Raw genomic sequence first — 16,195 nt, 5'->3', positions numbered from 1 at the left:
ATCATTATGTAGTGTCCTTCTTTGTCTCTTGTAATAGTCTCTATTTTACAGTCTGTTTTGTCTGATATGAGAATTGCTACTCCAGCTTTCTTTTGATTTCCATTTGCATGGATTATCTTTTTCCATCCCCTCACTTTCAGTCTATATGTGTCCCTAACTCAGAAGTGGGTCTCTTGTAGACAGCATATATACGGGTCTTGTTTTTTATCCATTTAGCCAGTCTATGTCTTTTGGTTTGAGCATTCAATCCATTTACATTCAAGGTTCTTATTGATATGTATGTTCCTATTACCATTTTCTTAATTGTTTTGGGTTTGTTATTGTAGGTCTTTTCCTTCTCTTGTGTTTCCTGCCTGGAGAAGTTCCTTTAGTATATGTTGTAAAGCTGGTTTGCTGGTACTGTGTTCTCTTAGGTTTTGCTTGTCTGTAAAGGTTTTAATTTCTGTGTCAAATCTGAATGAGATCCTTGCTGGGTAGAGTAATCTTGGTTGTAGGTTTTTCCCTTTCATCACTTTAAATATGTCCTGCCACTCCCTTCTGGCTTGCAGAGTTTTTGATGAAAGATCAGCTGTTAACCTTATGGGGATTCCCTTATATGTTATTTGTTGTTTTTCCCTTGCTGCTTTTAATAATTTTTTCTTTGTGTTTAATTTTTGATAGTTTGATTAATATGTGTCTTGGCGTGTTTCTCCTTGGATTTATCCTGTATGGGACTCTCTGCACTTCCTGGACTTGATTGACTATTTCCTTTCCCATATTAGGGAAGTTTTCAACTATAATCTCTTCAAATATTTTCTCAGTCCCTTTCTTTTTCTCTTCTTCTCGGACCCCTATAATTTGAATGTTGGTGCGTTTAATGTTGTCCCAGTGGTCTCTGAGACTGTCCTCACTTCTTTTTATTCTTTTTTCTTTATTCTGCTCTGCAGTAGTTATTTCCACTATTTTATCTTCCAGGTCACTTATCCGTTCTTCTGCCTCAGTTATTCTGCTATTGATTCCTTCTAGAGAATTTTAAATTTCATTTATTGTTGTTCATCTTTGTTTATTTGCTCTTTAGTTCTTCTAGGTCCTTGTTAAACTTTTCTTGTATTTTCTCCGTTCTATTTCCAAGATTTTGGATCATCTTTACTATCATTACTCTGAATTGTTTTTCAGGTAGACTGCCTATTTCATCTTCATTTGTTTGGTCTGGTGGGTTTTTACCTTGCTACTTCATCTGCTGTGTGTTTCTCTGTGTTCTCATTTTGCTTAACTTACTGTGTTTGGGGTCTCCTTTTTGCAGGCTGCGGGTTTGTAGTTCCTGTTGTTTTTGGTGTCTGCACCCAGTGTCTAAGGTTGGTTCAGTGGGTTGTGTAGGCTTCCTGGTGGAGGGGACTAGTGCCTGTATTCTGGTGGATGAGGCTGGATCTTGTCTTTCTGGTGGGCAGGACCACGTCCAGTGGTGTGTTTTGGGGTGTCTGTGACCTTATTATGATTTTAGGCAGCCTCTTTGCTAATGGGTGGGGTTGTGTTCCTTTCTTGCTGGTTGTTTGGCATAGGGTGTCCAGCACTGTAGCTTGCTGGTTGTGGAGTGGAGCTGGGTCTTAGCGTTGAGATGAAGATCTCTGGGAGAGCTTTTGCCATTTGATATTACGTGGAGCTGGGAGGTCTCTGGTGGATCAATGTCCTGCACTTGTCTCTCCCACGTCAGAGGCACAGGCCTGACCCCCAACTGGAGCACCGAGACCCTGTCAGCCATACGGCTCAGAAGGAAAGGGAGAAAAAAAAAAAAAGGAAGAAAAAAGTAGTAATAAAATAAAATAAAGTTATTAAAATAAAAAATAATTATTAAAAATAAAAAAATTAAAAAGTAATAAAAAGAAGAAAAAGAAAGAAAGAAGAGAGCAACCATACCAAAAAACAAATTCCCCAATGATAACAAGCACTAAAAATTATGCTAAAAAAAAAAAAAAATCCCCAAACGGACAGATAGAACCCTAGGACAAGTGGTAAATGCAAAGCTGTACAGACAAAATGACACACAGAAGCATACACATACACACTCACAAAAAGAGAGAAAGAAAATAATATATTGTTGCTCCCTAAGTCCACCACCTCAATTTTGGGACGATTCGTTGTCTAGTCAGGTATTCCACAGATGCAGGTACATCAAGTTGATTGTGGGGATTTAATCCACTGCTCCTGAGGCTGCTGGGAGAGATTTCCCTTTCTCTTCTTTGTTCGCACAGCTCCCGGGGTTCAGCTTTCGATTTGGACCCGCCTCTGCGTGTAGGTCACCTGAGGGCGTCTGTTGTTCGCTCAGACGGGACGGGGTTAAAGGAGCAGCTGATTCGGGGGCTCTGGCAGAGGCCACCGTGACGTTGCACCAGCCTGAGGCGCGCCGTGCATTCTCCCGGGGAAGTTGTCCCTGGATCACGGGACCCTGGCAGTGGCGGGCTGCACAGGCTCCCAGGAGGGGAGGTGTGGATAGTGACCTGTGCTCGCACACAGGATTCTTGGTGGCAGCAGCAGCAGCCTTAGCGTCCCACGCCCATCTATGGGGTCCACGCTGATAGCCGCGGCTTGCGCCAATCTCTGGAGCTCCTTTAAGTGGCGCTCTTAATCCCCTCCCCTCGCGCACCAGGAAACAAAGAGGCAAGAAAAAGTCTCTTGCCTCTTGGGCAGCTGCAGACTTTTTCCCGGACTCCCTCCCGGCTAGCTGTGGTGCACTAGCCCCCTTCAGGCTGTGTTCACGCCGCCAACCCCAGTCTTCTTCCTGGGATCCAACTGAAGCCCGAGCCTCAGCTCCCAGCCCCCACCCTTCCCGGCGGGGGAGCAGACAAGCCTCTCGGGCTGGTGAGTGCTGGTCGGCGCCAATCCTCTGTGCGGGAATCTCTCCGCTTTTCCCTCCACACCCCTGTTGCTGCGCTCTCCTCCGTGGCTCCGAAGCTACCCCCCTCTGCCACCCGCAGTCTCCGCCCGCAAAGGGGCTTCCTAGTGTGTGGAAACCTTTCCTCCTTCACAGCTCCCTCCCACTGGTGCAGGTCCCGTCCCTATTCTTCTGTCTCTGTTATTTCTTTTTTCTTTTGCCCTACCCAGGTACGTGGGGAGTTTCTTGCCTTTTGGGAAGTCTGACGTCTTCTGCCAGCATTCAGTGGGTGTTCTGTAGGAGCTGTTCTACGTGTGGATGTATTTCTGATGTATTTGTGGGGAGGGAGGTGATCTTCACGTCTTACTCTTCCGCCATCTTGAAGGTCTCTCAGCTGCTTTTTCAAACAAGAATCCAGTCACGGTTCACGATTACATTTGGTTGTTGTGGCAGATTACTCTTTTAATTTAAAATAGTCTTAAATTTTTTCCGTGGCTTTTTGTAGGGACCAGGCCAGTTACATTATGGAATGCCTCAATTTGTATGATTGTTTCCACAAAGTATAATTCAACGTGTCCCTTTATCCCCTATATGTCCCATAGAATAGAAGTAATGTCTGGAGGACATGTTCTGGATGTGGAAAGCTATAGTGTAGAGCAGTGGTTGTCGAAGTGTGGTGCCCAAATCAGCAGCAGCAGCATGACTTAGTAATTTGCTACAGATGCAAATTCTTGCCCCAAACAACATCTACTGAATTAGAAACTCAGGGTGGACCCAGGAAGCTATGTTTTAACAAGACTTTCAGGTGATTCTGATGCGTACTCCCACCAGAGAACAACCAGTGTAGAGGCAAGAACACAAGGTTTAGGATCAGATTCTCCTGGATTTGAACACCAGCTCTGCTAGTAATTACAATTTTTATTTTGGACATGAATTTGCGTCACCTTTCTGACTTTTAAAATGGGGGTAATATCTTCCTTTGGCTGTTAGGATGCTTAATATGCAAACCATTGCAACACCTGATCTGACACATATCAACTGCATGATAAGTTGGACTGTTCTATTGGTCAGCCACTTCCTTGTTTTTTCTTTTAGTTCATGTAAAAGCTAATGCTCAAACTGAATGTTTACTGGATTAGTGGGGGTAAGCCATGCTGTGGTACGAAAGGAATCTCGGGATAGAAAATCTCCACTCTTAAAAATAGCTAATACACCCAGTAACAAGCAATATATGGTAACTCCCATCTGTTTTTCATGGCTAGAGAGTTTTGCAGGTGTGAGGAAGATAGCTGATTGCTACATTTAGTGCTTTACATTTCTTTCATATCAAACCTCCAAAAACAAAATTAGGGAAGAAAGGATAGGGAGAGTATTTCATTGCATTTGAAATTTTTTCTTCTTAATTCACATTCTTAATTCATAGAAAGGCTGACTATAAGCCTCCTGCAAATTGGCAGCATGACCCTAATCAATCTCATTTTCTACAAACCAAACATTTATAATAAAGTTAATAAAACTCACTATGTAAGTTTTTAAAACTTGTGCCTTATAGTTTTTATAGTTTCTATGTTCGTTCTTACTGTGACATGCACATTTAGGACTCAATTCTTTTATTGGAAATAAACTATTCTTGAAAATGTTTATAAAGCAATTGTAACACCACATTTTGATTTTATTATTCTTAACCCTAAAATGAGAAAGAAATCAATTGTATTCCAAATAGATTGAGAAGCAAGGACAACTTGAAGTTTCTTCAAATTCTAGGAACAAAATTAAAAGACACAATTGAAAGAAATATTTGCAATACATACAATAGGCAAAAGTTAATGCCCGTTATCTCGAAGGACTCCTATAAATCAATTTGAAAACTAGTTACAAAAGATATGGACATTTATAGAAGGAAAAAAATGTGATGTCTAACAATCAGCCTCACTAGTGAGCAAGTAAGTGCAAATTAAAACAATGAGATACCATTTTCATCCTGCAGGTAGGCAAACACTGAAAGTGTTGGTGAAGTTGAGGGGAGAAAAGACCACAACTCATACTCTTCCAAGAAAGTTGAAACAGGGTAAACTGGTTCAACTTTCTTGGAAAGTCATATGGCAATATGACAGTATCCACCCATATATAAAATGTGCAACACATTCAACACAGCAATTAAATTTGAAATCTCTCTCCTACAGAAGTATTTGCACACATGAACAAAAATATATGTATAAAGTGCTAATTGAAACTTTTTGTAATAGAAAAAATAGTAGAAAATATAAATGGTCACTCATAGAATGTTAGCTTATGGCACATCCATACAATATGAACAATTGGATTTAGAATCATTCCATGGTATATTTTGAGTATAAAAAAATATGTTGTGGAGTAATATAATGCAGAATAATGACAAAATTAGAATTTTTTCAGCAAACAAATCTTTGTGTATATGTATGTGCGTGAGTGCACGTGCATATGCACATAGGGGGCTGGAAGCATACATACAAAACTCTTAACAGTGATACTTCTGATATAAGGAATTGGACAGGTCAAAGGGAGATTTCACTTTTTACTATTTTCTTGTTTATATTCATCAAAAGTAAAATGTGAGCTTTTTGTAATTAAAAATGTATAAAGAATCTGGGGAGATGAAAAAAGACATGGGAGACTTGGGTTAACCACTTGTGAAGGGAACGATGCCGTGAACCCCTCTCCTCAGGCAGAGGCTGTGTGCTCCCTGCTGCCTGTGAGTTGGCAAGAGCTCAGACTGTGGGCTTTGCTGGCCCAACAGGTGCTGGTACATTCCATCACTAGCCTGGCACTGGGCCTTCTGGAGAGAAATAAACAAAGTAATGACAGTCTCTAGAAGATGCCATAAGAAATCCAAGCTTTGAGGACTAGCCTTTGAGCTCCAAAGCTAGGTAAGATGTAGATTCTTGTGATCTAGGATTTGTTTATTTTGTGTCTTTGAAGTTAATGCCAAGAATCCAAGAGGTTTAAACTGCCCTAAATATTTTTTCCTCATTTGGTCTCTTAGTCCATTTACAGATGCATGTGCCTATCTGAAAAAAGAAAAAGGATCCGTTTCTGCACATGAGACTGAGTATCTTAATTATAAAAATTTCCACTTGGATTCCACTGGTAACTAAATTGATTGAGCATTTTGTTATCAGAGTTTTGAGACGTGTATTGTATTAAAGAATTTGCCTCAAAACCTTACACACACCTAAGGCACTATATCTGAAAGAAAATTTCAGTTTGAGGTTAGGTATCATGGCAATTTTGACCGATTGAACTATTTATCTAAATGATTGCTCAAAAACCGGAGAGCTATGCTCTAGACTTTTTCCTTTATAGCATTATTTCATTGTTTTAAAATGCTGAATAAACATTTGAAAAATCCTAATTTAGAATTTTTCTTTTAGACTTTGCATTTGCGAATAATGTAGACAAGTAAGTGATTTTTAAACTTTACTTTTCTTATCAGATTATTTCATAATCGTGTTGATTCCCTAGATTATTCCCATTTCCCAAAATGGATTTTAATGGGTTAAAAAAATGACTAACTCTTCAATAGATCAGAAAAATTGCTATGTCTTCCTGTGATATATGAATTCAAACTATGTATTCATATTTGACATATTTAGATTTTTAAATATTATAACCTAAAATAAATGAAGATGTGGGGTGAGGTGGAGGGAGAAGTTAGACAAAAAAGTTAAAAAAGAAAAAGACAAAATCTTGAAAGTAAGCATAAAAAAAAAAAAATTTAAGAATTACCTGATATTATAAATGAAGGTCTTTACTTCTTTGTTTACTGTTCCCCTAAATATGTTCAGTGAGAGCAATTATTAATATTTTATAGTCACTGGAATTTATATTTTCAAAAGAAATAGTTCATAAAACTATGAAAAACATTAAATTTATGAATATTGATGAATTTTAAAATCATCATTCTTTTTTAATATTGCACTTAGGAATTTTTTCTTTGGATTCAGTCTTGAAAAACAGTATCTCCAAGCACTTTTACAAAATATAGTATAATGTAGAGTTATAATAATAATTAACTATTATTAATAATAATTATAATTAAAAGTTATAATAACTTTTCAATAAAATGTACATAAGATACTAATATGCATATGATATCTATATAAATATTTTAATCATTTCATTTAACCACTGATTTGAAACATGAATGCTTGAATATGTGAGACCTATTATAGCTGATCCCAAATATGTTCACTCTATTTTTAAAATAAACAATATATACAATAAAAATGGTGTTACTTGTCCTGAAAGTCATTTGTCAGTAGGGCCCAAAACTTATTTGTCAGTGGTACTACACTACAGATAAACGAAAAATATGGCACTGATTCACTTAAATTAAACATTGGTCTAACTGATTTTTTTTCTGACATAATTGCCATTTTTTCAGAACTATGTTTGATGACCCAGAAGATGCTGTTTTTGTAAGGTCCATGAAGCGATCGGCAATGACTATTACCTCTCTGAACTGGGACACAGTTCCAACACGAGAGGAAAAATACCGTGAAGAGAAAGACACAGGACCTGCCCAGATGCTCACAGTTACACTGAGATAATCCTTGGGGTTTCTAGAAATCCTAGTAGTTTTCAGTTATATATTAAACTTTTCTGTGATTAGCATATTATATATTTATTGTGCTATTATTTGAAACGTTTGAATGTAAACAGAAACACCAAGGAAAAATAATTCCTACGTTTTATCTTAAGTTTCTTTTATTTATTTATTTTATTTATGGCTGTGTTGGGTCTTCATTTCTGTGCGAGGGCTTCCTCTAGTTGCGGCAAGTGGGGGCCACTCTTCATCGTGGTGCGCGGGCCTCTCACTATTGCGGCCTCTCTTGTTGCGGAGCACAGGCTCCAGACACGCAGGCTCAGCAATTGTGGTTCACGGACCTAGTCGCTCCGTGGCATGTGGGATCTTCCCAGACCAGGGCTCGAACCCGTGTCCCCTGCATTGGCAGGCAGATTCTCAACCACTGCGCCACCAGGGAAGCCCAATCTTAAGTTTCTTTTGAAGTAAAACATGTATATAGAATTGTATACAAATCATAAGTGTTTTGCTCAAAATAATTTCAAAAAATGAACACGTTCATGTAACAGGCATCCTAGATCAAGAAATGGAACCTCACCAGCACTCTAAAAACCTCCTTCCTGTTACCAGTCCAATGACCTATTACTCTCCACCCATCCTCCTGATTTCTAAACCATATATTTATTGTGTCTGTTTTTGAAAGGCATATAAATGGAATCATAGAAGTTGAATTATTTTTTTCTGGCTTCTTGTACTCAACATTATAAAATTGTAAAATTGTAAAATTGACCATGTTGTTGCCAACAGCAATAATTCTGTTGTTCTCATTGCTATATAGTATTCCATTGTATGACCACACCATATTGTATGACTTTCACTCTCACCTTTGGAGGCATATGACAGTTCTGGGTGCGGGTTTATGGTCTGTGGTTGGCCTACACCAAAGCACTCTGCTAGAGGGAAGGGAAAACAGAAAAGCTTTCAGCAGTTGCCTTGTGCTGAGACACAAAACTGGACACGTAAGGTAACCCAAAACGCATTGCTGATCTTCACCAGCTAAGCTAAAGCGCTAGATCTAAAGCTTATAAAAAGCGGAGGGACATTTCCCCTTACCTGATGGTGCCTAGACACTATCACACTGTACCACAGACACACTGGAGAAGTGGGGCTGAAATCAGAACAAGCAAGAGATGAAAACCCTAGAGGGAGTAGTGAACTGTCATTGAGAATGTGTGATCTCCTTCCCCCTGTGGGCACTTGTGATTCTGTGCACAGCCAGAATCTGCAAAGTCTGGTATGGTCCCTGGCAGAAGGTTGCAGCTGAGGAAAATAAAAAGTTTGGTATTGATGTGGGTGAGTGGCTGATATTAAGGAAAGATGATGGTGTGTTGCTTCCAAGATTAGGTCATAGAAAGAATCAAAATCTTCTCTTCCTCTCTCTCCTTATCACTTATTCTGCAGGAAGCCAGCTGCCACATCACGAGGACACTTCCGCAGTCCTCTGGAGAGATCCATGTGGTAAGGAACTGAGGCCTACTTCCAGAAGCAAATAAGGAACTAAGTCCTCTGCCAACAACCAAGTGAGTTGCAAGCCATCCTCCAGACCCAGTTAACTACCTTGCAAGCAGATCTTCTAGATCCAATTTAAGCCACAGGTGACTGCAGCCCTGGCTGAAAGCTTCACAGCACCCTCCTGAGAAACCCCAAGCCAGAACCACCCCATTAAGCTGCTTCTATTTCTGGCTGCAGAAACTGTATGAGATAATGCTTATTGATGCTTCAAGCTGATAAATTTTGGGGTAATTTGCTACATAGTAATAGATTAGTAATACAATAACCCAGCCTAATCCATGGTGCTAGAAGTATTTGTTGTAAGCAAGGGTGCCTTGTGAAGCCCCTGTCAAGCTGAGAGGTATCACAGTGCAGTCTTCAAGAGTCATACAGCAGCAGAGAGCTAGTTACTGGTCAAATAGTAGTTTCTAGGCATGCTACTACATTCTTTCTAGAACTGGGAACCTGAATTGAACTCATCATGAACTGAGTGCTATTAGACCCACCAAGCAATAATGTTGGGCAGGTATAGCAACAATCCATTTCATCATGGAAATGGTATATGTTGGCTCAGATTTAAGATGGCTCATAAACTGCATAAGCAGTATTAATTTTTAATTAGATTGCAGTAAATTGAGGATGCGATATTGTAATCTCCAGGTTAACCACTAAAAGAATAGTAAAAGAATGTGTAGTCTGATATTTTATTTTATTTTATAAATTTATTTATTTTATTTATTTATTTTTGGCTGATTTGGGTCTTCGTTGCTGCGTGCGGGCTTTCTCTAGTTGTGGCGAGTGGGGGCTACTCTTCGTTGCGGTGCGCAGGCTTCTCATTGCAGTGGCTTCTCTTGTTGCGGAGGATGGGCTCTAAGCACGCGGGCTTCAGTAGTTGTGGCACACGGGCTTCAGTAGTTGTGGCACGCAGGCTCAGTAGTTGTGGCTCGCGGGCTCTAGAGTGCAGGCTCAGTAGTTGTGGCGCATGGGCTTAGTTGCTCCACGGCATGTGGGATCTTCCTGGACCAGGGATCAAACCCGTGTCCCCTGCATTGGCAGGCGGGTTCTCAACCACTGCGCCACCAGGGAAGCCCTCATATTTTATTTTTAATCCCACAATCACTGAAAAGGATGAACAATTTATTCCAATTGCAAAAATATGGCTAACAAATTTTACTTAATCTCCTTTTTAGAGAACTAATGGAAATATATCTCATTTGTACGAAGAAAAAGATTTGCTTTAAAATGCACTCCTCAATACTAGGCACTTTTTGTTCAAGAAAGAAGGGCTAGTAGTGGCCATGATTGGAAAACATTATATTAAATACCATTTACAGAAAATCACAAAACAGAAGACATGATCCTTACTTAAGTAGTCTAAAACTCTACCAAAATGGAACACACAATTGAGAGGGTGTTTTTAATTAAGTTCTTAGTTTTAAACAACAAAGACCCATTCAAATGGGCTCAAGTGAAAGCGCATTTATTTCAGGATCCATCAGATGATCTTATAGCTAAGAAACAGAAAACGCTGATGCATAGATTTGTGGAGGGTTGTGGTTACATGCTGAGGCTCTGGAATCAGACACATCTAGCTTAGCTCTTCCACTTACCAGTTATGTTACTTGGACAAGTTAGTTAATCTCTAGGCTTTGATTTCCTCTTATTTAAAATAATAATAATAGTTACTTCACAGAGTCTCAAGGATTAAGTTAGATCATGTATGTAACATGTTAGGTAGAGTGGCTTTCTCAAAGAAAGTGCTCAATACATGTCGGCTGTTAGAGTTGACCCTTGAGCAACTTGGGTTTGAACTACTCGGGTCCACTCATATGCAGATTTTTAAAAAAATAAATATGTAGCACAGTACTACACGCTCCACAGCTAGTTGAATCCACAGATGTGAAACTGACAATATGGAGGACTGATTGGGAAGTTATACTTGGATATCGAGGAGAGTGGGCACGCCTAACCTCTGCGTTGTTCAAGAGCAGTTGTGCCCCTTAGGAACTATACCTACCATCATAAACCAAATGTTTGTGTCCCCTCAAAATTTTTATATTGAAATCTAATTCCCAATGTAATAGTACTTGGAGGTAAGGTCTTGGGGAGGTAATCAGGTCATGAGGGCGGAGTCTCATGAATGGGATTAGCATGCTTCTAAGAGGCCAGAGAGGTAGCCTGCCTTTTCTGACATATGAGGACACAGCAAGGTGGCCCTCTGTAAACCAGGAGTAGGACACTCACCAAAAACTTGACCATGCTGGTACCCAGATCTCGAACTTCCAGCCTCCAGAACTGTGAGAAATAAATGTTTCCTGTTTCAACCACCCTAATCTATGGTAATTTGTTTTAGCAGCTCAAACTAGGACACCTGGTCTCTTAGGGTTCTTCAGAGGAACAGAATCAATTGGGTGCATGCATATATAGAGAGAGCAAGTTATTTTAAAGAATTGCCTCATGCCATTGTGGAGGCAAGCAAGTCCAAAATTTGTAGGGCAGGCTGGTGTAGACTTGAAATTTAGGTATGATTTGATGTTTCAGTTTTGAGTCCCAAATCCACAGAGCAGGCATTTGTTTGCTGGAGCTTATTTTTGTCTGTAGTTGTTGGTATTTCCATGTCGCTGGCTTCTTCCGCCTCAAATCTGCTATATATGAGGCAAAAAGAAAACCCAGAGAAAAAAACAAAGGGTCGTTGCCTGGATCCTGAGGGGCCTAGCCAATCTGCCCTCTTCTGATTGTTTTATATATAATGTTTAGGGTTTTTAGTTTTACTTAGTACGAGGAAGGAAAAGTATGTCTATTCCATCTTCCCAGAAGCAGAACTGTTCAGATTTTTTTTTTTTTAAATGTAGTTGAATTTGTTTCCTTTTGTGGCTTCTGAGTTTAGTGTCACATTTAGGAAGACCTTCATGCCAAAGACATTAAGAATTTTTTCATGGTTTCTTCTGGAATTTATAATTTTTTTCACATTTAAATCTTATCCATTTGGAATCATCTTGGGATTAAGTAGTTTTATGTGAGTTTATGAAATAGATAGCTACATTGCCCTGAATTGATCAATTACACAGCTACCTGATTTATTCTAGACAAATTAAGATCACCATTTAAAAAGATGCCTTTATTGATTTATAAAACTAGAACTTAGTCCTTAAAGGCCATAGAAACTAGGCTAGAGCCACCTTTTGGCGGGGGTGGGGGCAGAATCTCCTGTTTATCTGCTAAAGTAATTATTATGAGAAGAAATTTGCTTTTTCCGAAATTAAGATCTTGCTTTTCGTCTACGCAAATGATGCTTTAATATCATCTTAGTTTATATAAGCATGCATTAATCTCTATACAATTTCAAGCAAATAATTTGCATTTGCTTGAAAATGCATTAATTAATGCATTAAAAAATGCGTTAATCTCTATACAATTTCAAGCAAAAAAACGAGTTTTTCCAACATAAACATCAGTAAAGAGATGCAAAAACACCTTGTACTGAGCTTCTTTTCCAACCAGAATAACTATAATCTAATCCAAAACTTGATGTGCCTTTGTACTTTTTCTAAGAGCATATAAATCTCAAAAATTTTAATTTATGTGCCTTCATTTTCCTTTTTTATATTTACATATATTTAACTTTTGAAATTTGATCCCATTTGTTTTCTAGTTGTCACAAGGTGTATTACTAATTCTTTGTTTCTGATTTATAGAAAGGCAGATGAGAAATTTGCTCATGTAACCAAACTCCATAAACCCAGTGTAGACTGTGTCAGAGCCCAGTGGATTCAACATTTTTGCCTCCTTTTATCCCTCTCTTGTCTGTGTCTGCTCAGTGGCTACATTCTCTCTACATGTCAGCTACCTCTACATGTCAGCTCTAGCAGCTCTGGAACTGAATCCCTGTAATTTATAATTGTCCCAAGGGAGAAACAAACAAACAAACAAACATCCTCCCTCTTTGGCTTCAGGAATGTAAAATTTCTGAAAAGTATTCATATTGGCCTAGTTGTAAACCATGAGAACTGGAAGACATCTGCCTCCTGCTCAAGAAGGGGACTGATTTGCTTCAGAAGCAGGGGAGATGATCCTGAGAAGATAAAAACACTGCAAGAACATCTACTTTAAGAATTTCTATTAAGTTTAATATCCAATAATATTAAAACTCAAGTTAACTCATATACATCATGGATGATTAAAATCTCTCATCTTTTTAAGAGCCTAGGGATTATCTACCACATCCTGTAAAATAATGGCTTGTCTTCAGAGCTCTATTATTATCTTACATCTGCAGAGAAACTACAGCGATGGTAACATATTAAGAGTGTACAATGTTGTAGTCAAAACTGCAGACCTTGTTGAGTTCCAGTTCTGTACTTTTGGATACATAGTGGACCTCTTTAGACTTTAACCTCCTTATCTGTGTTATGCGGATAAAAATAAAGTCTACTTCATGGGGTTGTTGTGAATATTAAACAAGATAACTTCAGGGATACAGTAACTTTCAGTGGTAGCTATTATTACCACCTATTGGATCAAAAAGCAGAATCCAATTTCCTAATAAACCCACTGCTAATTTAATATTCTATTACATCTGCTCTAAGTATAAGACATATTGGAATAGTAAGGCTATTCTTATCTTTTAGGTCCTATTTTTGTTTGAGAAAAGTTTCTTGATGGCATATCGAAAAACAAAAAACAAAAAAACGGGTAACACCTGTTTTGATGGTGTTATAATGGAAACATCTATTTTTGGTTATTTATGACAAAGGAAGGGAGTATAATGAGAACCAACCTCATTTCTCTTAAACCCCATTTTCTGACCACCCCTTTCTTGAAATACATCCATGGAAATTTTGATATTGACATGGCTTATATCTAAAGTTCTCTTTGTCCAATTGGAAAGTTACTATTAATGCCAGTTGTAGCTATGTTTGAGTTCCGATTCATATTAGCATTCATTTCAATGAAGGGAAAATTACCTCTACATTGCCTCATCTCTTGACTTTCCTATTCCCTTCTGCTTTTTCATAACCTTCCATGCTATCCAAAGACAGGGACCATGATGATACCACACACCCAGAAAATAATTAGAATCAGGGAACTCAGGTTAAAAAACATACTTTTGGAAGAGGAAGACCTGGGAGGACTATTTTTCTGGTCAAAGATAAATGTTTATCAGCGTGTAGATTGAGGTACCTTGATGAGTGAAGGGAGGCTTGTCATGATTGACAAGTTCAGGTGAAATCTGCCTGCAGAATTCCTACTCACTTAACACTTAACAGTGATTTACTCACATGAAGTCTTCCTAGAGCAGCATGGTACAGGGTGTGCAGAAGATGTATGTGTTGGGACTGGGAGAAAAGTGAGTGTAAGGAAGAGGAAAAGCAGCAAGACAGAAAAATCTAATCAGTGAAGTGAGGCGAGAATTCTAGTCATTTTGATTTGCAATTGTGAATATTAAAATAATTATACTGTGTTCTCCAGTATTTGCTAAGTTTCCTAAAATGTTTTAAGTTCTCTAGTATTTCTTTAATATTTGCCACCCCCGACAGCAAAAAACTATGAAACAAGATGTGAGGTGGCTATATCAGTAGGCACAATTTATTTTACAAATCAACACAAGAAACTTTGAAACACAGCACTATCTTCAGATCTCATACTCTAACTTTATTTAAATACTCAGACACTAAAAACTGATGCCAGGACAGTCTATAAGTGACAGTTACAAATCAGTTTGTGGACAGAAAAAGCCACATGAAAAGCTTACAGGAAGGTAAAAGCCTTTCAAGTGGAAAATGGCACATGAATTAGTTTTATAATAATTGTGGACACAGTATGTTTAGCCTTTGTTTAACTGACAATTTCGTCAAACAAACATCCTTTTAAATGCACATGCTGAGATAACTGTGGCTATGCCTTAGTTCCTCCTGGGGGGTTTGACATTTCTGAAGGTACAAAGACTGTAGATAAAACACCACTGCAGGAACTATATAAAGTTCAGGCTGCTCAGGATAAATTCTATAGAAAAACTACAATTAGCTGAACTATGGCAAAGATCCTTTAACATGTAGCTTTTCTTCATTTCATTGCATCTTTTTTTTTTTTTTAACATCTTTATTGGAGTATAATTGCTTTACAATGATGTGTTAGTTTCTGCTTTATAACAAAGTGAATCAGCTCTACATATACATATATCCCCATATCTTCATTGCACCTTAATAAGTAGAGCTTCACTATTGTCAATGCTATTTATATGCATTTTATTTACATATAAGTTATGGTTCTTTTAACTACCCATCTCTATGGCTATAAAATTTTTCTTTCCTGAAAATCTCCTCTCTCCTACAACTGTTCTGCTTGCCTCTTTGTTCCCTAAAGCCTATATTTCTTCTTTAAAAGGGGATTTATTTTCCTTTGAGAACAACTGCTGGGAAGCCTGCCTCAGAAAGGGAATAGAAATGTTCCTCCTATATTTTGAAAAAAAATGTTTCTCCCTAGGAATATCTGACCAATTATTGAACAGAATCAGTAGGAAATTAGGGCTTGGTAGACAGAGCTTTGCTGGAGAGCAAGTATTCTATGAAATGTGGAATCCTGCCACAGTGCCATGCAGGTGTGGAGGCAGGGAGGACACAGTCTCGTGAGTTTTCCAGCTGCCTGCCAGGGTGAGGACTGTCCACGCTGGCACTCGCTCCGGCTCTTACTCCTCGGACAGCTGTGGACCTGCAGGAGCATCCTGTAAGCATCCCAGCCCAGCATCACTCTGAAGAGATTCTCTCTCCCCTTCCACAGAATCTTTAGGATTGCAGTCCTCCTGGGAGATTCCTGTTTCAGCCTCTGGCTGCTCTTCATTAACACAGTTAGAGTTGACATCAAGTTTGCCATCTGATAAAAAGAAACAAAAAAAATAGTCATTTTGTTCCTACCGTGTGCTGGACACTCTTCTAAGTACTTTACGTGTATTCAATCATTTAATCCTCAAAACCACCGTGAGGCCAAGTATTATCTCTATTATCATTCTTTTACAAATGGAGAAACTGAGAAGAGAGGGGTTTGTTAACTTGCTCATAGTTGCACAGCTAGGAAAAGAACAGAGCTGGCATTTGAACTCAGGCCTTGAAATCAGGATTGCTGACTGGCAAAATCCGCATTCGAATACAGTTTTGCCATGAGTTAGCTTGACGTCCTTGGTTAGGTAACTGCCTGTACAAGGCTGTTTCCTTATCCATAAAGTGGGGCATAATAAA

General features: G+C 38.7%; 2 protein-coding genes across 2 annotated transcripts in view; one reads left to right on the top strand and one right to left on the bottom strand.

Annotated features, from left to right (window-relative positions):
- LRRC72 (leucine rich repeat containing 72) overlaps positions 1 to 9,599 on the top strand; it is a gene marked incomplete at its 5' end in the record, with an annotated part of 44,860 nt that extends 35,261 nt beyond the window's left edge. The window contains 2 exons of the mRNA XM_082473921.1: positions 6,259 to 6,286; positions 7,272 to 9,599. Of these exons, the coding sequence (XP_082330047.1) occupies positions 6,259 to 6,286; positions 7,272 to 7,437 (194 nt within the window). The 3' untranslated portion in view covers positions 7,438 to 9,599. The remainder of the gene's footprint in view (positions 1 to 6,258; positions 6,287 to 7,271) is intronic.
- An 88-nt stretch (positions 9,600 to 9,687) lies between these two features.
- ANKMY2 (ankyrin repeat and MYND domain containing 2) overlaps positions 9,688 to 16,195 on the bottom strand; it is a 39,896-nt gene continuing 33,388 nt past the window's right edge. The window contains exon 10 of the mRNA XM_082472760.1: positions 9,688 to 15,833. Coding sequence (XP_082328886.1) covers positions 15,649 to 15,833 — 185 coding nt within the window. The 3' untranslated portion in view covers positions 9,688 to 15,648. The remainder of the gene's footprint in view (positions 15,834 to 16,195) is intronic.

The sequence above is a fragment of the Balaenoptera physalus genome (genome assembly GCF_965194825.1).
Source record: "Balaenoptera physalus genome assembly, chromosome: 8".
Classification (NCBI taxonomy): Eukaryota; Metazoa; Chordata; class Mammalia; order Artiodactyla; family Balaenopteridae; genus Balaenoptera; species Balaenoptera physalus.
Note: the sequence above shows the minus strand (reverse complement) of the source record. Positions and strands in the feature narration are given on the sequence as shown.